This window comes from Platalea leucorodia (assembly GCF_965183815.1).
Source record: "Platalea leucorodia genome assembly, chromosome: Z".
Lineage (NCBI taxonomy): Eukaryota > Metazoa > Chordata > Aves > Pelecaniformes > Threskiornithidae > Platalea > Platalea leucorodia.
The window spans coordinates 29,814,702-29,839,649 of record NC_138858.1 but is presented as its reverse complement, the minus strand read 5'-3'; the positions used below and the strand labels follow the sequence as shown (position 1 = coordinate 29,839,649).

Here is a 24,948-nt window from a genome sequence, read left to right as displayed (position 1 = left end):
TATTTAGCACGTATGGTTCAGGGCAAGCAGAGCTGCATCTGGACAAAAGGAACTCAAATGCTATCTTCACAGATGCTAAATCATATATCCTCTTTAGCACTACAGCAATACGATGAGCTACTGGAGTACTAACATCACGACTCTTTACATGGTAAGTGTAGATTATGAGGCTGGTGGCTTTCTAAAATCTATAGTTTAAGCAACATCTTTTTCTTCAACGTACTATTCCATGAAAACATGAACCAAAAGGCTTGGTTCATGCCTGGGACAATCACTTTCTGCTGATGCTGCCGGTAGTCTGCACAGTAGAGGTGGATATATGGCTGAGCCAGGCTACCTGAAAAGCCTAGCTTAGCCAACTTGGCTGGCAGGGCTGGGCCAGCCATAATATGTGTCTCTGCTTCGTGTTGTTTGCAGATCTGTGGAGCCTGGTTTAGCAGTAAGACTTTGTTTCTTCATGTGCAGGAAAGCAAGCTACGGATCTGGCCCAGATAGCCCCACTCCATCTCGCAGTGATTTTGGCCCTCACTCACCGTGCCAAAGAGCTCTGCTGCTTGTTCCAGCAGCCCTACCAGGCCACTTTCTGAGAAATACCTCCCAGAACATATACCATCTTCATCTGGAGACAAAACATCATCTGAAACAGCAGATTCCTCCAGCACATTGGATGAAATGTTCTAAAATACATCAGAGCAGAGAAATCAGAAACCTAGACCAATAGTCTATCATAAAGATCGAGGAAGAAACAGTTTCAACATATTTATATGATGGGAAGAAGAATGAGATTATACAAGTGCAGCCAGGGGATACACAGTTAAATTCCATTTAGAAGCAAATGTAAGATCATAAATCTCTGCAGATGGCTACAAGAATCCTAAACTTTCTTTCTTGCCTCAGGTTTAAAAGGCAGACTCCTGTAGGTTGCTAACTGGCCTCCCTCTGGTGGCTGGATTTCCATGAAGGTGCAATGAGCTCAGTCTCCCGTGCGGCAGGGGTCAGACCCCATGTGCCTTCCCACTGCTGGTGCCTGGGGGTGGGAAATTCCAAGCTGCACCCCGGACCTCCTGCCACCTGCTTGAAGAAGCTGAACTTTCAAGCTGTTGATTTGACTTTTGCAAGCAAAGGAGAAGTAGGACATAGACAATATTGCTCTAAAAACTGCAATAATTGAACGCTGCTTCTCGTTTCAGCCTCTGCCGTATTACACCTTGATCCTGCAGAATTTACTCAGTCTTGTGTTAAAGTTACTGATCTTATTGTGTGTTTAAATAAAACTAGATAAAGTACACAGTGTCAGTCACTCTTTGAGATTCTAGACCATGAAATAACATGTCTACAGTTCTTCAGGATCCCTTTGAATAAATGACACTGGGTAGAGTCAACATTAAAAATTTTATAATACATAGAAATACACGTAAATGAACATTAAAATATGTGTACATACAGTATGGAACCAGCATATGTAAGTTTCAACAGCAGCAGAAATGCTAAGCTTCAATTTGCTAGTAATTAAAAGGAGTTAAGTTAGTGTCATAGTGTCTCACTTCAGCAGAAACTGGCAACGACAATCTGTCTGAGTGCAGGATAGATGCCAGCTGGCTAGCTAGCCGAGTCCTTAAAGACATCTTTATAAAACGGCAGAGGCACTGAGGGCTGTTACTATTGATCAGATTTCAGATAAAGCATTGGCACCACACATCACTAGCAACATGGGACTTTCCCCCTCGTGTTTTGTGGATGTATTTATTTCTCCATGGGTGAAATTTCCTCCAACCATGCTGCCATCACAGTGCCTAGTCTGCACATCACATAAGCTCCACTGGAAGGGTAAGCACAAAGCTCAGGACAGCATTCGCAGGAGTTACGAATATGTCTGAATTTCAGCCAGAGGGAAAACTGCCACACGTTTTAGCACACCTGTGCCACTTTTTACCTACCAGTCTCATTGAAGACAGTGAATTCAACCAGAGTTAGCCTCCCTGGCACATTACTTAGGACAACTCATACAACCCATGCTGCAGCTCAGTTTCTGGTTTTCTGTTAACAGTAGCCATTAAGAACTGTTTTCACAGAATGGCATGTGGCTTTTGGTGGCTTTTTTTTTTTTTTTTTTTTTTTTTTGGTAGCAAAGGGAAAAGAGTCCAGAGGAGTGATTTATTTTTGAAAGTAACCAAGAAAGTCACAGACACCAATTATCTCATCTTTGCCTTTAAACCTATAATAACTCTCAGGTATGTATTTCCAAGTTTTACAGTTTATGCACTCTAGTAGGAGAGAGACTTCATGACATATTCCTGGTGCCTGCACGATCTTTTGCAAAGTGGACATGCCTCACCCACCTTTTGCCTTCATCTACCTTTGCTATTGAATAATTTTATATGACCCTCATATAATAAAGGCAATACACGAGTTACCATGTGTATCATCAGCAATTATTTTGGACCTCACAAGCCTGGTTTTCTTCAAGGAAAAGAAAAACTCGTGTAAACTCAAGGGGATTTACTGTGATCCCCATCCCTTATCACCATGTTAGATGTGGCTAGGGTACCCTGCAACCTAGATCCCCAAAACAGCACAGTCGAATTAGGCTACTGCTGAGCCCAGGCTCATTAGCCCTGTGCCTCAGCAGGTAGACACACACACTAAATCCTTGTCTGTGGTAATATAAAGTGGCTTTAAAGTCAGTCCATATGCAATTCTGTCGTGGTTTAACCCCAGCCAGCAACTATGCACCACACAGCCGCTCGCTCACCCCCCGCCCCCCCCGTGGGGTAGGGGAGAAAATTGGTAGGGTGAAAGTCAGAAAAACTCGTGGGTTGAGATAATAACAGTTTAATAATTGAAGTAAAATGAAATAGAATGGTAATAATAATAATAATATAATACAATAATAATAATGTAAAGCAAGTGATATACGACACAATTTCTCACCACCCACCGACGATGTCCAGCCCGTTCCTGAACAGCAATCGCCCCTTTTTTTCCGGCCAGCTCTCCTCAGTTTATATACTGAGCATGATGTCATATGGTATGGAATAGCCCTTTGGCCAGTCTGGGTCAGCTGTCCTAGCTATGCTCCCTCCCAGCTTCTTATGCACCTGGCAGAGCACAAGAAGCTAAAAAGTCCTTGACTGGTGTAAACTCTACTCAGCAAGAACCAAAACATCAGTATCTTATCAACATTATTCTCATCCTAAATCCAAAACAGAGCACTCTACCAGCTACTAAGAAGAAAATTAACTCTATCCCAGCTGAAACCAGGACAAATTCATACTCTCTCTAAGTCTGCCTTATCACTTGCAAAGGGGATTTAGTGTAAACACGAATTAAGTTTGAAGAGAATGTCACTGAAAGTGATCCCATTCTGATTTCGAGGGATAGTTTTGATTGCACAGAGGGAGGCATACACAGTTTTGGCTGGCACAGTGTAAGGAAAAGTGTTACTCTACTGACAATCAGTTTTCTGGACACTAACAGAGTCACTACAGAAGACCTAGGTTAACTGATTTAATCCTTTGCTGCCTCATTTTACTCACTTGTAAAAAGGAGATAACACTTTGCTCATCCAGAATAATCTTTTTTTATACACACTATTATCACCCTCAATTCCACAACTAAATGTATATAATCAATATTAGTTCATTTCATATCTGGGCTAAATGAAGAAATGGACACAGAAAGAGTCAGTGAGTGAGATCTGGGACTCCAGGTAAAGCTGAGACAGTCTGAGTAGTGTTTCTTTCTTTTAACAAGGTCATCTGAACAAGATCTTCACAGGTGCTACAAAACACAAACCTGTGTGTAAATCCTCTTGAAAGGCTTGGTAAAAATGCAAAATTATTAATAGTTAATAATAAAAATAAAAATTAAAATAATTAATTATTGTTATTAAGCAAACTGAAATTCAAAATTATGCTGTCAGATAAGGAGTTGTGCAATTTGGTTTCTGGTCATTAAGGCATTTCATTACCTCTCTCCTATGAAGCAACTGTTACTTTGGCAAACAGGTGTTTACACAATCTCTCTTTGACGGGAGAGATTGATTTGTGGCTTTTAAACTTCTAAGGTTTTGCTTGCCTAGTGCCTTGCAGAATAGACTTCAGTTCTCTAAAATAACTGGAAACATACCCATTCATGGCAATCTGCATAAGCTGGGAGTGATGGAAGGAGGAGTTACATTAGGGTCAAGCGTGTGAGATTACAAGCATTCAAGGCAGCCTGGGAGCCGGAGGACATTGGGAAGCCTATATCTAAATGATGATAGTATGTAACAAGCAGGGACAAAAGAAGAAAATAGAAGTAATGAATGGAAGTTAGAAGTTAGCAAGTATACAAAACTGATAAGCGATGCAAAATGGCAGAAGTGTAAATCCATGGTCAGCTTAGGCAGTAAAAAGAGCATATACAGCTATCTTAAGAGCAAAGGAATTTAAGAATAACACTAGTCCACCACCTGATTGCTAAGGTGGAATTACTAATGCCCAACATACTAAGCTCAATGCAAAATGCAAAGTGGTTCAATCATGTTCGCATTTACTCTTCTGAAGGGAAAAAACCTCCAGGTGGTATGGTTATATCAAGGGATACTGAATGTACCAACTACTAGTGTTAGCCATTTCAAAATCATCTGGACCATAAAATGTGCTCCTCAACAGTTTAAAAGAGCTACGCAAAAGGGTGTTCAGGTGGCAGCTACTGAGTTGCCATATGTTTTAGAAAACTGGGGAAGTTCCAGAGGTGGAAATATGCTTTGGGGACCACATTTTTTTAAAAGTAAACAAGATGAGCAGGTAGTGCTAGGTTTATCAGTCTGCATCCAGGACAAAGTGGGGGAAATACTGATACAAAATTTTACTAAGGAAAAAATTAAAGGTATTGTAATTAATCTGAATCAACACCAGACTACAGAAACGTGATACTTTTAAATATATTACAATCTCATAAAGGCACTAAGGCCCAAACAGTAGATGTCTATACAACATCTGAGTTGATTTTGTAAAATATTTCCACTAATTAGTTGGAATGATTCATAACCATTGCAGCAAACACTCTAAATGAACAATGGTCTTCACTGGTCTTAGAGAATAGTGATAAAGGAGGAATCATCAACACATGGGAATATTTCAAGGGTTCAGCTGTTTCTATTTTTAATACTGTGTGAAAAAAAGCAGTAAAATCACTGAATTTGCACATGAAGTCAGTTCAGGTAAGGGTAACCAAAACTGCATAATCTGATAATCTACATATATATATATATATATATATATATATGCATTTCATAATGTCTAACTCTACCAACAAACAGTTATGCTTTCATCTATGTGATGTAGAAAAGAAGGGTGAAAAACAAAACCCAAGAAAATTCTCTGGAAAAGATCAATGTATCACTGAGTAAAGAGCTCAACAAAACCAAAAGAACCAGTGGAGTCTTTGGAGAGATAAACTGAGAGATACTTCCCAGGCTTAAAGAACTTATGGGACATTTTTACTTTACTTTGATGTGCCTGCCTCTAGACTATGGTGATTGTGTCATTCATCAGTCAAAAGGGTTCTGGCTAGTAACTGGAGGACAGTCAAAGTATTGGAGAACATGCCTACAAGAACAGAGTAACTCCAATTACCCAGATTATGAGAAGGAAGTTTGAAAGATGCATCTGTCACAGTTCTAAGTAACAGCCCTAGGAAAAGGCATGTGATAATAGAGCAAACAATAGATTACAGTATCCAACTGCTGGAAATAGAAGCTAGAGACAGCCAGATACTAAAGTACCAGTTTTCATCAGTAAGAATAAATCATCAGAACAATCTACCAAGACTGGTGATGGATACTCTGCCATTGTAACTTTTCCTCCCCACACTTCTACTCTGCTTAACACAAGGAGGAATACACACACCTGAACAGGCCATCCCAGCCTCATGCTGTCAGAGCTTGGGAGTCTCTTCTTACCTGAAAGCTGACACTGCCCACTGGGAGGTAGTTTCGATCTTCAAGCATGCTGAGGTACTCTGCCACCAACGCTGCAGCATGGACCAGACACATAGCTGCTTCTGTGTAGCACTTCCTCTTGGTGTGCTTCTCTGCCATGTTCTGCAGCCAAGTCAGCCTCAAGTCAGGTGAAGTCTGGTATCCTTTGGCAATTCTAACAACACAGGGCAGAAAGGAGGTGTGAACGATCACTTCTCAAATAACAGAAAGAACCTTTATAATTCTCCGCCTTGGCTGAGTGGAAGGAGACATCTCTGTCTTTATTCTGTATAATTCACTAAGCACAGGGCAAAAGAAACGGTTAGGCAGGCATAGGCAGGACACACAGTGGCTATGAGGAGAGTAAAACTGCTGAACCCAAGACTCTTCAGTGCTCACCAGTCCCTGACTCCTATCTTTGCCCAAGTCTATGCCCATCTCCCAGTGGCTCCACTGCAACATGCTCAGTCCCACAGCTTGGGCCCCCTGTGACAGATCAGCTGTGCTAAAGTGGGAATGTACACAAACAGAACAGCTGGAGGGTTTGTCCACAGCTTGTCCCTAAAACACACAGTTCCTGTGCTCACCTCACTGCAGAACGTCCTCAGTAGCAATTCTAAACAGATTCACCTGTACATGAGATCCATGAGCATCTCCGGATCTTCCTGAAATTCCCTCATTTTCACTGTATCTGACAGGATGCTGTTCAGATTACACAGCAGCTCCTCTACCTGCAGTAATACAAAGATCAACATGCATTTCTCAAGTGTTTATTTTTTCCCTTCTAGCAAAGTAACAGCATCTTCACCAAATGATGTTACTCTCTTTTAGTCCCTCTTACCCAAGGAAATGTCAGGATGCTGAATTACTACAAGGTATGTTTTTCCAACTATTCAATGCAGTGAAGACTGCTGACATAGCAAAATTTATACACATATTTTAATTAATCAAAATGAGCTGGAATCCTTTGATCTGTTTATTTCTGAATGAAAAAAAAAATCAAACCTATGTGCTAATGTTCAGCTTTAGTTAATACGTGATCTGATAACAAAGCAGATATTTTTGTAAGTCTTCAGCACAAGCTGAGTTACTGTAAGAATTTTAGCAAAGCGTCTGACAGTTGTCCGAAATGTTTTCATTATTACTGCTGCCCCTTATGAAGTGAAAAAGGGAGAGAAATTTCCATGATGCTACTTGTCTGAAAACATAATGAATCAAATTCCATCTTGGGAAACTCTTACAGAGTGCAGTTCCTGCTAGGGTCTAGAAGAAAGTTGTACATAAAGCTAAGAGATGATTCTCCTGTAATGTGATTTCAGTGGAACTTCTTAAGAGTTTATTCTATGGAATTATGTCCTCCACTTCTTCCCCACTTACTGTTATGTTAGAAATAAACTCATGCAATAACCCCTGCATCCTTATTTTCATTGCTTTGGAAGAACAAGATCTAGGACTTGCGCCAAGCATATTCCTATGTGAAAGCTTCTGATAAAATCCACAGATGTCATAAAAGATTTGACCTGAACGGGAAATGGAGTTGCCTGCATATCCGCATCTTCCTCTGCATAGGCTAGGATGGTTCGTAAGGATCGTCGAAGGAATTCCTCATTAAAATCGGGTGATTTGCCAACCAGAGAGGCTAGTGACATGGTCACCTGCATCTTCACTCTTGCAAAATTCTTTCAGAAGAAAAAACAAAAACATGAGAGAATAATGACTGCACTGCACCATGCATATCAATTCACATCTCTCTGTCTATTTTATAAACCAGACACACTTTCTCCTGCCCACACTGAGTGTGTTAAACTCACCGCTCACATGAGTGGCCTCTGGAGCATCAAAGCCAGTCCTGTTTTACCTGGTTAAGCCAAAGTTCCCTAATTCTGCCATGTCTGTACTTTGGGGCAAGAATGTACCTTGGAATACATATGCTTGCTTGAGACAAGGGGAAGTCAGAAGCACCTCTTTCCCCCTCTGCACAGGCTGGTGGGTGTGTCGATCAGGCCACCCACAGAGGAGATGAGGAGGAAGCAGGACTGGGAAAACATTCTGGAAACAAGTCTGGGAAGCAAAACGCCTCTGAGGGCTTCACGTGGTGATGTACTATGCCTTGCTGATCATGGTGTCTCAGAGGCACATTTTCCTCCTGCAAAGCCATCACTTTTTACATATTCAAGGCTTCTAAAGCAATAACTGGAGAAGAAAATGCCGTGCAAGATCAGATGCTGTCCAAAATGCTTATGCATATCCTTTCGTGCTAGGACATTGTGAACCTATATGCATAACATATGTATTTTGCTCCATATGTGTGGTGAGAAACAGAGCCTAGTCCTGAGACCAAGGGGCCAGTGAAGAATTCCCATTAATACAAGCATACAGTAGTTCTATTGAGGTTGTAATTGCATTAGAATAGAACTAGTCTAAGTTTAAGTAGTTCTGACACAGGAGTGAAAAAAAGAAAACAAAACATGACAAAATGAAGAGTATTGCTTATGCATTGTCCTTGTTATCAGAGGCCTAATTCTGTTCCATTTGAAGATGCATTTACAGATGTTGCAGTAAAAGTAATATTTTCCTAAACAAAATATTGAACAATAACTAAAACTACTTCCCCTCTACACTTCTAGCACTTCTGGCTCAAATGTGCAAAACAGCATTACATATAACTATTTATCTGCAGGATGCGTTCCAATTGCTATCACAACTTCCATTTCAGTTTCAATTGATCACAAAAAAAGGTGGCACAAAACATACTGCTGCTGGCAAAATCTTACACTGGTAGAGCTGAAGCTGTATCTCATGAGGAGATAAAGAGTGGCACAGGCTTGCGTCCGTGTAATATCTATGCTGCTGCTGCAGTGATGGAGAACTCTTTGACATAGGTCAGCACACTGTTCAACCTCCTCTTCAAAAAGGAAATCTCCAAACTAAGAGAAATAGAGAAGAAAACATTCATTACTCTCCTTTCTGGCCATTAAAACATCATTTAGCTTAGTGCACAAAAATCACAGGATTCAGATAAACACTGAAGTTTGCAAAACCTACATTTTATACTTTTTTTTAAGTTGGACTTCTGATTCCTGTGACACAATAGGTTCCATTTTCATGCTTTTCTACAGAGAAGAAGGATTTGAAAATAGTCTTTGTGTTTAGAATAAGAGCAGCAGAAAGAGAGAGAATAAAAAAATTTCTGAGTCCCATGTCTCCAGGAGCTTTTCAAAACATCAAATATTGCAAAATTCTTAGAAGCATGAAGAGTTGCTATTTTCAGAATATATAATTGTTGATGAAACATGCAAATACTTCCTTAAGCATAAAGAGCAATTACTAGTTTTTTGCATCAACGCCCTACCCCTCCCCAGCCCTCCAGCATGTTCTTCCTCCCACAGTGTGCCACAAAAATGCCATTGCCCAGCTTTCATGCCAGACCCTCCTTTACAGTGTCTCCAGAATGCACCTAGCAGAAAATAAACCCAGTGGACTGGATGTCTGTCCTAAGAAACTCTCACCGTAGACAGCACAGATGTACCAGTACCGTATGTGCGTACATAGGACTGATAAAGGTGTGCGAGCAGAACACAGGATATTATTTCTCATTTGCAGGCCCATTTCCCAGTTCTGAACCTTTCTTCACTCCATTATCTCACTGTTTTATGTCTAATTTATATTACAAGCCTGCTGGAACAGGGTTCTATCATTTTTATTTGTAAAATAACATCTATATACCTACAGTGTAATAGAAATAACTGGAATGATTGCTTCATAAAATACAGAATTGAGTCAGCTTAACTAGAAGATCTATTTCAATGAGAATAACGATTGCTTCACAAAATTCATTATTGTAATTGGAAGTTAGCTTTCAAAGATAAAGTACAATGAAAATATAATTATGAGTTTCATAACTACTCAGATATTTACCCTGTAATTAGGCTTTGTCAGCCAATCTGCATTTAACAGCAGACAGGTATTAATTGGACAGGAGTATCCTGTTTGTTATTCGCATTTTAGAATAGTTTAGGGGAAAAAAAAAATCATGGATTTTTCCTTTGTGGAACTGCTTTTCTTTGTAGCAGAATAAATCTTAAACAGATTTTAGAGAGTCGTCATGAAGAACCTAAGCCGTTATGACCCATATTAGAAAAATATTGGGTCAAATTCTGTCCTCATATACATTTTGAAATATTTTTTTTTATATTGGTGACACAGAAATGAAAGAAAGATTAGGATTTGGCTTAGTTTTGAGGCAGAATGAAGATGAAATCTGTCAACATCTTAGAATATACTTAGAATTTTGGATCCTATCTTAGAAGTAGAAACCTAGAATGATCCCCCCAATCTCTGAGGAGTTAGCTTTGATTTCCCTGCTGCCCAACTGGTTGGAAACTAGTCCTGATGATATAATAACTTAAATTTGACTTTATGGAATCTGTGCAAACCCTGGCATTCAGATTCCTAATTAAAATCAGAATGTATTTGAAATATAATGGGTGGAGTTTTTTACCTTTTTATTAGTAAATCTTCTATATGTAAGAGTAGACTGCTAAAACCACAAGATTATTCAGGTTCAATTATTTCATCCTGTGTGGTCAATGAAATAACATTACAACAGCTGTAGAAGTCCCTTAACATCTCTATAGATAGACATTTCTATTTACATATGCAAAACATATTTAACGAATGCCAAAGAAAAAGTGGTAAGCAAATGCACACAGCTCTGCTCTAGAAATGTTGCTCTAGTAACTTGATTGGAAGCATGAAAACAGAAGTATGTCAAGAGCATACCTTCGCAATGAGCGCTCTGAGTGTAGCAAAGCAATGAGTCAGGTAAGTGGTGCTCTGATCACAGCCAAGAGAATTTACCAGGACCTTCAAAACTCCTCCCAGAAGATTGTCTCTGCACTCTGCTGCAAAGCTTGCCTACACATGGAGGAGAAAAACAACAATAACTGCATGAGGTAATTCAGCAATGAACTGGCATATAGGAACTGAAGTTCTGCTCTCCTGTCCATGAGACACATCCAGGAGTCTAGAGATCACAGTTTTTTCATTTAACATTTGCTTCAGAGGAATTTCAAAACACTTTTGTAGTGATCAGGAAGACAGAGGGGGAAAATGTCCCCAACATTTCTCAATATCTGCAGACCCTCCAATGCATTTTTAAGCTCAACCAGCTTCTGCAGTGACTCTTGAAGCTCTGTCCACCTTCTGTCCAATCTTTCATGTACCTTGGATCAGGAAGTAATCCTGTGGTGTGCAAGCACCATCCTTCCCTGGCCTCTTCATGCTCTGATTTCTTGGGTGTATAGGCTAAATAGGCACACTGGTATGCACTGATCAAACCCACAACCCAAATAGTGGGGTGACTAGGTGGTATGAGTGCTGTCATGCAAAAATCATGTGCAGTACTACAAGATCTAGTAGCTAAATGCTTTTCTACTAACAGGTTTTCAAGAATGAAGTTTTCTCCTCGCTATCTATGAATATGCATGTTGCTCCAACAGTAGTATTCCCATACCCATGAATTTGGAGCATCTCCCCTAAACCAGGATACCATGTTTAAGCAGAGTCAACTATCATGGTTCCACTGCTGTCAAAGGACCTGTGAAATTTTACTGCATCTGACTCCTAGAAGTTAAGTAAGTTCTGTACATTACATTGCTTTAGGGGGGCATAACTCTTTTTGGAAGGACTCCATGCAGGTGGAAGATATTTCCTGCACTGAGCACTCAGTGGGAGTCAAGATTAAATCCTTTTGTCTCACAGGATCATACATGCCAGTATGACCAAAGGCCACCCAGCAATCTAGTTCCAAATTACTAATACCTTCAGATACATAAATGAAGATTTTTCTTCCCTCATCCTCTCCAGACTCCCAGATCATAGTAAGACAGTGGAAATGGCTTTCAACAACATCTACTGAAAACAAGGTGGTAGATTTCCCTTTCATTCACTGTAGCGCAATGCCCTACAGTAGAAGGGGCTTGTGGCAGCAGTGTAAGGCAGGCAGCAATTTCATCTTTGCATTCATTCTTCTTCATCTTTTTTTTTTCCCTTCAAGATTATACAAGTTTACAGAAGATCTTTAATTAAAACATTTTGCATGGCCTAAGAACCAAAACAAGAAATGAATCTTGCTTTCACTGGCTTCTGAGGGAGCAGGGATTGGTACCAAGCCAGCTCTGCCATTTCCCACCTGGATGATGTTCTCTTGCATATCAAGAATGATCAGGTTAGCTTCAGTTGCCAGGTTTCCACTGATCAGAGCTTCTTGATCTAGCTCAGCTTTTGTCCTGCAAAAAGGAGTTCTAGTTAAAGCATGAAGAGAGTACCCCAAGAGTTAGATGGCCTGCTGTTTAAACAAAGCCAAAATACAAGCAATACCATTCTGAATGATCCCGTAAAAGCAAACAATGAAAACAGTGTTCAGAGGTGTTTCTTAAGAACTACGGAGTCAAATGAGGAGAGCTGATATTGTAGAACAGAAGTCCCAAAGGGGGCACCTGAAAACTAGGCCTCTGGATAGTTCAAATAAATGCTTCTGCTTTCTTAATAGCAATCTGTGTAATGGCTACTTTGCCCTCAATATCATGTTCAATTGTTCAATAAGCTATGCAGTAATTTCTGAAAGCATTGCCTGTAGCAGGACACCAAAACCCAAAATGGAATAAAAGGCAACTGATGTAACACTTCCAGAAAAAAAGTAAAAACAGCAGGCTTGGGCAAAGGGGAAATTGCTTCAACACCATAGCAGCAGTGTTTAATGTAGGCAATTTAAAGTGTTGATTCTTGAGACCGTTGACAACGTAAGACAGCAGGTCCCACAGCTGCGGAGTCAATACAGCAGTGCCCCAGGCCACTTAAGAGAAGACTGAAAAATTTATAAAAGGCAGAAGGTGGTGGTAAGGCAATGCATGATACCCTCTTAGTTGAGACTTAAGGACGAAGTCTGGAACGCAGCTCCTCTGCAGATGAACGCTTTAAGCACAGGCACAGCTCATAACAAAGGTGTATTTTCAGAGATCTCTTCCATGCCAGGAACACAAAGGGAAGGCTTTGTTCTTTTACCTAAACTGCTCAGAAAAGGGCTGTTGCATGGCCAGAAGTTGCTCTCTAGAGCTTGAGATTAGAGCTGCTCTGGTTTGGGCCAAAGTTCCTAAGGTGCATTTCTGTGGCTGGAACAACACCCTTACAATCACACTTCTGATAGACTTCAAAATCTGTGGCTTTTCTGCTATGTCCACTTACCTTTTCTGCCCAGTGGAGCCTTACCCAAAAAGAAAACCAGAAAAATAAAGAGCCATCCTTTTGGGCACAACCAGATAATTCTGAGAAGGGCTAGGAAAGGAAGTCAGGGCAGTTGTATGGTTATTAATTACAACGACTCAAAGCAATGAAGAAGGGCCTGCCAAAAGGCTGGTGCTATAATCAAGCCAGGGATGGCTAAATATGAGTAAGTACTGAACAAATTAAGCAAGCAGCATAGCTGTTTGAACCATTTCCAGCAACCACTCAGCCTTGCACATTAACCATGCTGACTGGATCCTCTCTGACACCACACTTAGCTTATAACCGCAACTACAATCCCAAAGCATGCTGGACTCAAGAAGAAGCAGGCTGAGTGAGGCTGAGTGGCGACTTGTGCAAACCTGCTGTGCCACGTACTACCTGCCAACACCGTATTTATGGGACATGTACACTAAAAGGATCCATGAAGGATAGGAGCAAAGATCTTGCATACCACAGTGATGAACGCTGGGTCAAACAGAAAGGCCTGGACAGCATGCAGAGTTTCACTTATGTAACAGAAGTTTTATTTTAAGTGGTTTAAGTGAACTACTGTAAAGAGATATTGTAGAGTGGCTGCTTGAGGACTGTTTATTCTGATTTCAATGAAACTGTTTGGGAGAAAGCAAGCTACTTTCAGGGCCAAATAAGTATCCACACAGGATCTGCACCTCCTCCAATCTAGCACAGAAGGTGGAAGGAAATTTTTTAAGTTTGGATAAATTCCAAATTAACAATCTTGTATTCAAAAATGTATGCAATAATCATGGGTGAATGCTAGGCTACAACAACATAGCTGCCGCATAGCACAAGCCAGTGTTCTCAGTTCAAATTCACACGTGTTGAAGGATATCACAGGAGCTCACAGCAGCTGGGCTGGTGAGAGGCCACAGTCTCTATCTGACACACAGTGGCCCATTTAGATAGTCAAAATTCAAGCAAGTATTTATGGACAAATGACACATCTCCTTTAGGGAAAAGCATGCTAACAAAAACTTAGCACATACCATATGAAAATGCTGTTAGTAACATAAACCATTCCCGAAAATACAGTTTTCCATAAACCTAGACACTGACTTGTCTACTACCATTATAGGGCTGATAAGGTGAAATGTACTGAGACATCATAACTGCAACAAGAAAAATATTCACAACAGAATCATCTTCCCCTACTTCTGTTAATAACTCTTCTCAATTTTAACATAGCATGTCAAACCCAGCTCAACCGATTTAATGTGGCAAAACTTATACCACAGTACTGTATACAATAAGGAGCCACAGCAACACCAAAATAAATGTCACAGCAAGCCTCTGTGGCGTATTTGATACAACTTGTATCAATAACTAGTGTTTACCACGCTGCTAATCAGAAGGAAAAGATGTGTTGATAACTAGTTAAACTTTTCAGTCAAGTGATCTCTTTGTCGTGTCATAGCAACAACTGGTTACTTCTGCTGCACAAACATTTTCTATTTCTTTCTCTTTGACCGAAGAGGAAAAGGATTGAAACTGCTGATTTTGTAATAAAACATCCTAGGAGAAAGAAAAAAACATAAAATCCCCAACATGTTGGTTCTAATAAAAGCAATACATATTTATTAAATGACTTACTTATCTTGTCTCTCATTTGCCTGCCGCCAGTGAGTCTGCTCCTTTCTCCAGCGCAGGTTTTCATTTAGCCCTGCTGATCTGTCATTCCCTAGAAGTGCAATATATGTCAGTGAGATTAAAGCAAAAGGGGACACCTGAAGTCTGATGGCTCGCTGAAAGAAGATACATGGCTGTGGCAGTCTGTCAGAACTGAAACCATTCAACTTCACAGCCTCAGGGCTCTAGTAAAAGGACAGGACCCCATCGTTTTTTTCATCTAGGATTTTTAGAACATTAGCTTGCTTACGGATGTCTTCAAAGACCACAAATTATTCCATTTACTAAATGAAATAACCTTTTTTGCTATGAACAATTTGTTCTTACTGATAGTTTGACACCACTTCTTGGCTCTTGATTAGACACTAACACAATTTCTCAGACTGTCTTAAAACTTCTTAGTTGGCCTCATATTCTTCACCCGAGAAGAGCTCAGTCCTAGCTACACCTTGGATAGTTGAAAGCTAATGATATTTTTATCCACAGCAAAAACAAGAAAGGTCTGCATAGAAAAGGACTGTGGGTGAAAAATATAAGGATGAAAATGGGGAGTATGCATAAAACACAACAAACCCATTTATGTCTACAACCTCTTGAGATCCTCTCAAAAGACATGGGGGGAGAGGGGTATGAAGTACCAGCTGGTATTCTGCAGCGCTTCATCATTTCTCCTCTGGCTCCTTCACCTCTCAGTAAAGCCTCTTCTAATCGGGCCTTAACGTCTCGTGACTTCTGGAGTGCTTGGGTGCTAACTTTATCTGAGCTTTGTTTGCCCTGAAAGTAAAGTCAAAGCAATCAACACCAATGCCTCCATCTTTGGACATGAGTCCAAATTACATCTCCAGAACCAGAAACAACAGGAGAGACCTGTTGACAGAGAGGGGGCAGAAAGCAACGAATATGATTGACTAACATATAAAGGCTAATTAAATGTTGCAGATGAGGAAATAGGTAGTATATGTAGTGCTAATAAACACAAATATGTAGCTCAGTGCTACAGAGAGAGAAATTAAGGTTCAGAGAGAATGTTATTTGACCTGTTTCAGACAGACCCTATCAAAGAGGGGAGTCCTGATGTCCAGTCCCAGCTCTCAACTAAAGGATCATCTACCACAACCTTGCTTTGAAATGGGAAGAGCACAAGAAGAACAGCTCCAGTACTTACAGGAGCTGTCAATATATTGTCCACCAAAAATAGCCCTCAAATCCCCAGGAAAAGGAAAATAATAAAACAATTTAAGCCAACTTCACAGGACTTCCTCAAAGGTTTTGGCTGCCTTTTGCTTAAAGGGTAGTGTCAGTTATTTTATCTGAATTAATTTGTCTATTTGTACCATATATTAGACAAGACCTAATTCAACAATTGTCAATAACAGATTTTCCCCAGGCAGCTGGAAGGTAAGGAAAAAAAAATTAAACCAAAACAGGACAACAAAATGAGGCCATGTTTTACTTACCTTGTACTCAAAGCATGAGACACAAATGAAGAGGAGGTCTAAAATCCTGTTCAACTGCATGGATGGAAGGTCTGCAATCCATTTCTGTATTAGATTCTGATCAGCATTTTTCATGATCCAGAGGAAACAGATCAAAAGGTTGCGAGTAGTATCAGGACCTAATGTGGCACTCTGTCTGTAGGGCTAGGAGCAGATAAAGTAAATGTCAGTTGAAAGAAGAAAAAGAAGAGGGAGGTCATTCAGGTGAAATAAGGTTATTTAAATCCCAGTGAAATCAAATCTTGGGACTGGATTTCAGTAAGTTTAACCTCTTCCAGGTTATACTGATTGTATTTTTTTAATGTATGTATGTGTTAGTGATAGGACCAGTTGTATGCATGTGAAAGACAGAAAAAAGCACAAGTGCATTGTTTGCTAGATGTTTGTATTTTAATTTCCTTAGAATAATGTAGAAGAAAGATCTATAACTGTTTGGTCTCCTCTTGCCACACAGTTGTGTCAGCCAAATTGTATAGAAGATAAGAACAACCATGAAGAAAGAGATAGAGAGAGAAAAAGAAGGATCTTAAAGCCTAGATCCATGGATTCAGGTGAGACTGGGACTGGGAAGCAGAGGTGGAGTCGCAGTGGCATTTTCTGATCTGGAAATGAGTCTGGGTTGGGTGTGGAAATGGAAATAGGCATGTGGAAGAAAAAGTGGAACTACTTATGGTAAAGGAGTAATTAAGTGACTACAAGAGAAGAGGAGGAGATGACAAGAGGAATATGAGGAATTCTTTGGGGCTGGAGGAAACAAGAATGCAGTTTCTCATGACTGTAGTTATTAGTCACAAGAAAAGATAAAAGGAGAAACCAAAGAAAGAGGAAAACAGATACAGGAAAGGATACTGGCAGAGCACTGGACATACCAGGGACACCAGAGACATTCCAGAGCTCCTGAGGTTGAACTGATTCCCTGCAATGGCAAGGGCCACGTTTTGATTGATTGCACCTGCAGACTCTTGTTCTTCTTCTGGGTTTCCTGTGCGTCCCTTTCCACTGCGGCCATCTGAAACTAGATGTGAAATATCCCATTGGAACTTCAGGATCAATCCAGTTGTTGCTGCTCACATGTCACAGTCTTCCATTGGGCTGTAACCTAACAAAGCAACTGGCACCTCCATCCCTGACACTGTTGGTCTGGCTGATGTACCAAGCAGTGAAAGGGCGTAGCATTAGCCAGACACATTGCAGCCATCTATAAAGGCTACCAAATTGTTCAAATAAACACAGGGAAAGGAGATGTGTCCAATAAGCGCCAGGTGTTCAGACAAGCTAAATTAAAAGCAAAGGCAGCAGCAAACACGAGGTTGTCTCTGAAGTTCAAAGCTTAGCCAGCACTTCATAAGACTTGGAACCATCCAGTTCCAGTCCATTTCAGGTAAGAGGATCAATGTGAAAGCCGTACATGGGTTTGGTGATATTCAACAAAGTATGTAAGTCTGCTAACAGCTGACAGAGCCAGTACTGCCTGCTCGCCAAAGAACAAATTTAATTTCAAGCACCTAGCTGATTCTATTCCCTGCTAGTTCTTGACATCACTTTCAGCAAATAAAGCTATTTATACATAAGTTTTGTAAAAATCTCTTCTGATTCTGAGTGTCCATTTTGTGTTCTGCAAGTCCTGTTTTTCAGAGAAGCTGAGTGACCAGCCAGTCCCAGTGTGCTCAGAATGAGATCAACAGCCTCCTGTGACAGATACTCATACAGACACTGTAAAACCTAGCCATACTGGTACACCTGGGCTTCCTCATAATGTCTCCTTTTCATCTGTGGTATAACGATAATACTTAAATTAGAAGAATGGGGTGAGATCTGATTAGCCAACATATAATAAATGCTTTCATCCTATTAGACTGAAAGTGCTAAATAATACTTTCATAGTATTAATTTTTCATCCAGACATCTAAACGCAAAACAGAACTCGTGACAAAAATATATTCTTCAAAGATTATACCTTTTTTTCTTTATAGCCTTTATTTTATTTATGGAAGTGAAATGTAGTTTTCCAAGTAGCAGAGATCTACTATCTTAGAAAAAAACGTGAAATAGCTACTTTCAGAAGTATCGTGTGAACACACATGTAGCAAAATACAAGGAAACAGCTTAGATATTGTTTTAAAAGGCTTGATAATGTAGAGCAAAGTTATAGTTATAACAGATGATAAAAATGTATTTCCTGTGTGATGATTACATTTGCCTGAGAATAATTCTGATACCATGTTAAAAGCATTAAAGAGCAATAGAAAAAGATAGAAAGAATACAATCTAATTTCTTTAATTGTGATGTAACATGATGTCAGTATCACTCTTCTTTTCTTCCCTACTATCTCTTAAACCTATCTATATCTCAATATTTCTCACAGATCTTGCAGGCTTTATTTGCAGGATCATAGTTTTTACACTAAGAGATAGGCAGGAGTACTTACAGATACATCTCTGGTCTATCATTTGCTCATGAAGTGAGGACACTGAAGTTTTTCCTGTCCTTAAAAATCCAGTTTACTTCTAAGTAAAGAAATATTCAACCTTACTAGACTGTGTGGAATTTCTGCACTTAGCACGATCTCTTTTATGTTTGATAGATTGTTTAGACAAGTCACTCTAAGAAGCTGAAAAATACAAAGGGAAAAAGGTCTTACTTGTAAAATCATGGAGCTGTGGCAGTGAATCCAAAATGATACCAACCAAAGGGAGGTAGAGAGCTGCAATTTTAATCTTCACCTCTTTTTTGGAGCAACGTGGGTCTAGGTCATGGGAACTCAGCAGGCTAAGGATAGCACTGACAGCTTTTCTTTGCACCTTGCTAATCCTGTTAACACAAAATACATCCATGAGCTCCATTAATGGGTCATGCACAAATTATTTATGAATCAAAGATTTAAGAAACAGAGTCGAGCTGAAAGAAACAAATTAATACACCAATATTCATTAAATAATCTCGTCCATTCTGAGCAGAGACTCACGTTCCCTGCAAAAGGTAGCTATCTTATATCTCCAAGCCACTTCACCACAATCAAAGAGCACTCAAGTCTTTCAAAATTCTCATGAAAATTCAATATGGTGAAGAGAGGTGCTTAAAGAAAGGCATCAGATTCTGGCCAAAGTTTAGCTAAACTCTTAAGCTCAGACAAAGGCAGAGGTGTTTTAGAGAGAAGAGCAATTGAAATTTTAAGTTGTGTTCTCAATTCATGTATTTAGCCAACACTACTGCAACAAATAGTACATTTTTATTCACTGGGACTAATATACTGCAGATAAAACAATGACTGGGTTATTGCTATGTTATAGAGTGACTCATTGAAAAGAGTGGGGGAAATGGGACTGCCCTGGAATCAAACTATGACCTTGCCAAGAGTAATAGAGTGATTCGATTGCATTCTAAAATCTGCAAATTGGGATACTCACCCCTCACTGTCTGCATCCAGTGCTGCTGCCAATTCAGTGAAAAGTAAGCCGGTCAGAAAGTGCTGCTGACGGTATTCGGCTGAGAGGTCAAACATACCAGCGATTTTCTGGTCCTGGAAACTAGAGCAGGAGCTAGAGTTCTGCAGAAGTATATCAGAAATGTTAAAGAATGGTCACTGAAATCAAAGCTTCTTAAAGAGATTGTAGTCACAGCCCATGTAGCTAATGGAAAATCTCTACCAGAAGAAAAGCACAGACTTTGAAAGAAGGTTGGACATTTTGGAGGAAAACATCTGAGTGTGAAATAAAAAGCACCTAGTTTCAAATGAGTTGCTTGCTAGGATGCAATCTCATCCTTTCCATTCTGTGCAAACAACTCATTTGACATTTTTTGAGATGTAAAATTCCTACCCTGTATTTATTAGTTTGGACAGGACACAAAGTCAGAGTTTTCTCCATGTTTACAACTCTTTACATTGCCCTTACTGTTGCAGAGCAGCCATTGGGCATTGTACAGCAAGAGGCTGCCCCTACATTAAGAGGGACCTTCGTGTCAGAAGCTCTGCACTTTGCCCTCTTCAGCATCCGTGATGTCTAGCAGGGAAGTAAGGTCAGGAAAGACATGCGAACAGTGTTTCCATTCACCCTGGAAATCCTTCGCTGAGCTTGCTGGCAGCTGGCATAATTTAGAGCAGCCTTCAAACTGCTGTAACTTATGGCTATGACTGATATACAACCAGCCCAGGAATGGAAAGTTGCTGCTATATATGTGTTGTGAACTTCTTAGCTTCTCCAATCATAGGTCTGTGACACAGGTCACCTGGAATGTTTTTGTCCCCTGATCGGGTAAGCATAAGTCTTAGACTCTACTCCCCAGTGCAGCTACTGCAGTTTATGAGTCCAAATTGTGCTTTTAATTTATATTCTTCAATATTCTCTCCCAATATTTCTGTCAGTCACCTGGGAATAGTCCCAGAAAACAAACACATGAAGTAGCAGTATACCACACTGTGGCAGCTGTCTTCCAGCATATTGGGTCAAATGAAACTCATGTTTCTGAGCAGCCCCATATTTTGGATCCACGTACTTAAGCTCACTCCCATTTCAACCTCAAGCAGACAGGCATTGGCTGTACTAGGTTTGTGTGGAATAATGTTAAAATGTAGAGCACCCAGTTAAGTGAATTTGGCTTCTCTCCAAGAATTCCAAAAGATTTATTCACAAGGCCACATTTCTTACTGAAAATCTAACTCTAGCTGGGCAGCACTCCTGCAGACAGACCAAAATTACTGCAAGAGTGCTCAGCTGATGTATTAAATCATCCAAGGGCCACAAAAGCCTTGTTGATTTGCACAAGTTGCATTTCATAGGTTACTCCTAAAGGAGAAAAAGAGTTGGTGATGTTGCTTCATCCCAGTCCTGACCTCTGCAAGACCACTGAGGTGGAAAACAGGCAGGCTATCACCCTTTGTGAAGGGGTCTGCCCCATGGCAAAAGCAAGATACCAGCTAAGTAGAATGTAGAGGGGAAGAGCACAAGACTGGCAAAACAGTGTGTCGCGTGCCAGGCAACAATTTCTTTCTTGAATGTGTTTGTGAACTTCATGGCCCGGATGGTGGATGGGAGGTCCTGACATTCGAGAAGTCTAGAGCTGTGTCAGTATCAGGTCAAGTCTGGAAATATGTGCATGTACTTGGAATGACAACCTGGGAGAAATGAGAAGTGATGAGGAGGGGCATTCACAAAAATTGTGTGGAGATGTCTACTCAGGACACCTGAGTGTTTCCACACAGAAAAATCATAAAGTTCAAATAAAAGGGAAACCGCTGTCCAGAAAACACAGAGAAATCATTGGGAAAGTCATAGCATCATCTGTACCACTGGGGCAGGGAGGAATCCAGAACAAAGAATGCTGCTATTTGAAAAGGAAAGCATGATAATCCTGCTCTGAACAACGCTACGGCTCAACAGAAATCCATGATTCCAGGATGTTGAAAATTGCAGTGTTTTAGTCACTAACATAGTAGTAGCATCTACATCCACTTGGAGAACAAGAAGTTCATCTAGAAGGCAAACACACAGGAAGTTTGCTGTGCACTGCTGCATGCCATAGTTCTCCAAAACAAATACTGAAATACATATTTGTGGTTGTGTATGTATGGGATATAGGTGCGCCTGTAAATTAGCCTTAAGAGCCGTGTTCCTTTTGGACCTTCTATGTCTACCTTAACAGCCATTTTCTGTTTGCAAGTTTCTAGAGGGGCACATACCTGTGTCATGTTAAGTTTTAACTTGTGTACATGTAGTTTTGCAGTAGTACTCCCTTAGCCTTTATTCTTCTGCCCCTTTTATTTCAAGAGGGAAGTTGTTCTCCCTGATCCAACAGTGGCTAATTCTAACCTAAGTATCTGAATACAGAGCAACATAAGTCTTTCTCTACATGTGTGTTTCATGTGACATTCATGCAATATCCTCTAATGGATGCCTACCTGGGAGGATAAGGAGGGAGAGGGGGATGCTGGAGCAGACGCGGAGGTCATGAAGAAGAGGTTCAGATTGAGGTAATGCTCATGGCTGCAGAGAATTCTCAGGAACTCCAGTCTCATGGAAATCAGGGTGGAGAGTGAATTCAGCTTGTTTGAGAGCTAGAAAAGCAAATAAAAAAAAGTGTCCTGTGATGGGCGTGCACTATTTAAAATACCATGCGCTGAAATATCCTGCTTCCTGAAACAGAAATAGACAAATAGCCCAGCACGCATTAAAACGCTCACTGGCTCCCTGCACCTAACTAGTTTCCATCCATTAGCTGCTCTTTGTTGGGCAGTGGTGGTGTCTCCCTCCCCACTCCCCGGCTAACTTACCAACTTCCCAAAAGACAATAAATTGTTTGGTTTTTTTTCTCACAAAAGAAAAACATACAATATTTTCTCCCTTCTGCATACCACAAAGATTAAAATCAAACAAAACTCTGCTGAGTCTGTGGCAAACTCATAAAAAGTCCTGCTAGGCAACACAGAGCATCAGTGGTCTTGTCATTTCCCTTCATATCAACAATGACATCAGTGGACTATTGCACATACTATAGGAAACTGGGGTGGTAGCCACCTTGTGTTCTCCTATCTACCATCAGCTGACAGAGGGCCTTCCTTTGGCAGAGAAACTACACCAGGTGTATCAGGTCACAAAACAGAAGGAAAACTTTCCTTTTCAAATACAACAAATAATTTAATAACAAAATCCTGCATCATCATTTATTTTTAATTTTGGGGAGCTTGTAAAGCAAGAAGACAGAGATGGATCATTTTGACTGAACCCCCCAAATCTAAATACTGTCCATCACAGCACTGTCCTGGAAGAGTCATGGACCAAAAGCTGCTCTGTATTGTCTGCAGACCCTGCTGCTAAGGGATGTAAAAAACTAAGGGAAGAAAAGTAGCTCCATAGATGCTCTCCAGCAGTGCAAGGTATAACATTTCTAAAAGAGTCCTAACCTCCAATCAATTTTTTTTCTGCAGACCACAAATCAAAAGAGGTTTAAAGTCTCTGTGTATGCAATAGGAAATAAGAAATTTACCTGGCCCTTTAACACAACTCAAAGGATCTTGATGGATAAATGAATCAAACAGAACACCGGACTGGCCATAAGCCAAATGCAATCCCAATCATGCATGGTGCCTACCTGATTACAGTAATGTTTGATGAGATTAAACACAAATCCTCGGTCCATTAAAGAAAGAAGATCATACAAGAAGAACGCCAGGCTGATATTAATTTTTTCTGCTTGCTCACTTTCCTTTAAAAAAAAGGGAAAAAAAAGAATTTCAGTTGTGATGTATAAAACTTATATAAGGGTGGAAGACTTTTTAGAATCATTAAAAAATAGTGTAGGGGACAGCTCCCAGAACCACCTCCTGGAACATATTGGACAAGATTGTTTCAGTTCTCCAATTTACGTGATCTTGTTAAAATTATGCAGAATCACTCCTGTAAATTATTTCAGCTGTTGTAGCTTTCACAGACGAATATCACAGGATGAATGAACAAGTTTATCTATGCAAACCTTTGGGCTGACAACAATGAAATGGAATTTGAGACCTGTTCTGAATTCCCTATGGGCTGCAATCCTGCATATGCCTTTTTTTTTCATTGAACATTTAACATTAGAGAATGCTGGTTTAGGTACTTAAAACATAAAATATTGTTTTAAAATATTAATAAAAATCTGCACTGGCTCTGCTGATGGAATGCCAAGTATTCTGTTTAGAAATTTTAAGTGTAAAACTGATAGTAAAAAAATACTGGCAAGACAAATCTGTGTGTTTTACCATTTAGCAGCTAAGTTCTTGCACGCTTAGAATTGGCCTGATTATCAGAGATATGCAGCCCGCAAGTAAAAATCACAAAGAAAGAACTTCACGTGCCCTCTAAAATAAAGCTACAGTTACTTCAAACATACCAATTTAAATCATAAAATCTCAGTAGTGTATGTAGTTCACCAAGAGGAATTTGTGGAGGTGCCTCAGGGATCTGCACATGTTTAATGCTCAGAGCCCTCAGGTAGGTTCACTCAAGACTGACAGACAAGATGACTGAGAAAAATGTTGTCCCTACTCATGTCTCTGACTAGTGAGAACAGCTGTGCAGCACCTCAGGGTGGTTACAATTTAATTTTTAATTTTTCAACCTTTTTGTTGCTGTTCAGGAATATAGATATATATATTTTGTACAATCTGGAATTTACAGAGCAAAACATTTTTCTCCTGTGAGAAAAAATTAGTTTTCCACTGCCTTACTGGGTAGGCTAAAATATGCCAGACATATCACTGTAGAATCCCAGGGCAATCTGACATGCTCAACCATGTATTGAAACACAGATTATTACTGCTCGGGTTTAAAAATCAGAGACACATTACCTACTGCTGCTCTGTACAACTAACCAATGGCCCTAATTCTGCAAACACTGCAGTGGGATTTTCACACATAATCAGGTTCTATACACTCACTCTATCAAAACCAAATTGAATTAACAGCCCATAAAACCCTGTGTATTTCTTATGAGGAAGCTATAAAATATTAATCTCTTGGCAAAACCTACAGTTCTGTTAAAATATTTTTAATGTAACAATTTTTTATTACACAACGTATTTT

The 24,948-nt window shown here is 40.0% G+C and overlaps 1 protein-coding gene across 5 annotated transcripts in view; it reads right to left on the bottom strand.

Moving 5' to 3' along the window:
- DOCK8 (dedicator of cytokinesis 8) overlaps positions 1-24,948 on the bottom strand; it is a 102,313-nt gene that overhangs the window by 8,139 nt on the left and 69,226 nt on the right. For all 5 annotated transcript variants that reach the window (XM_082337052.1, XM_082337053.1, XM_082337051.1 and 2 more), the window contains 15 exons: positions 23,480-23,593; positions 22,290-22,445; positions 19,801-19,940; positions 19,035-19,204; positions 17,262-17,407; positions 16,354-16,536; positions 15,535-15,670; positions 14,861-14,948; positions 12,159-12,255; positions 10,748-10,882; positions 8,740-8,892; positions 7,486-7,644; positions 6,596-6,696; positions 5,948-6,140; positions 534-677 (listed from right to left, as the gene is read on the bottom strand). In XM_082337052.1, the coding sequence (XP_082193178.1) occupies positions 534-677; positions 5,948-6,140; positions 6,596-6,696; positions 7,486-7,644; positions 8,740-8,892; positions 10,748-10,882; positions 12,159-12,255; positions 14,861-14,948; positions 15,535-15,670; positions 16,354-16,536; positions 17,262-17,407; positions 19,035-19,204; positions 19,801-19,940; positions 22,290-22,445; positions 23,480-23,593 (2,115 nt within the window). The remainder of the gene's footprint in view (positions 1-533; positions 678-5,947; positions 6,141-6,595; positions 6,697-7,485; positions 7,645-8,739; positions 8,893-10,747; positions 10,883-12,158; positions 12,256-14,860; positions 14,949-15,534; positions 15,671-16,353; positions 16,537-17,261; positions 17,408-19,034; positions 19,205-19,800; positions 19,941-22,289; positions 22,446-23,479; positions 23,594-24,948) is intronic.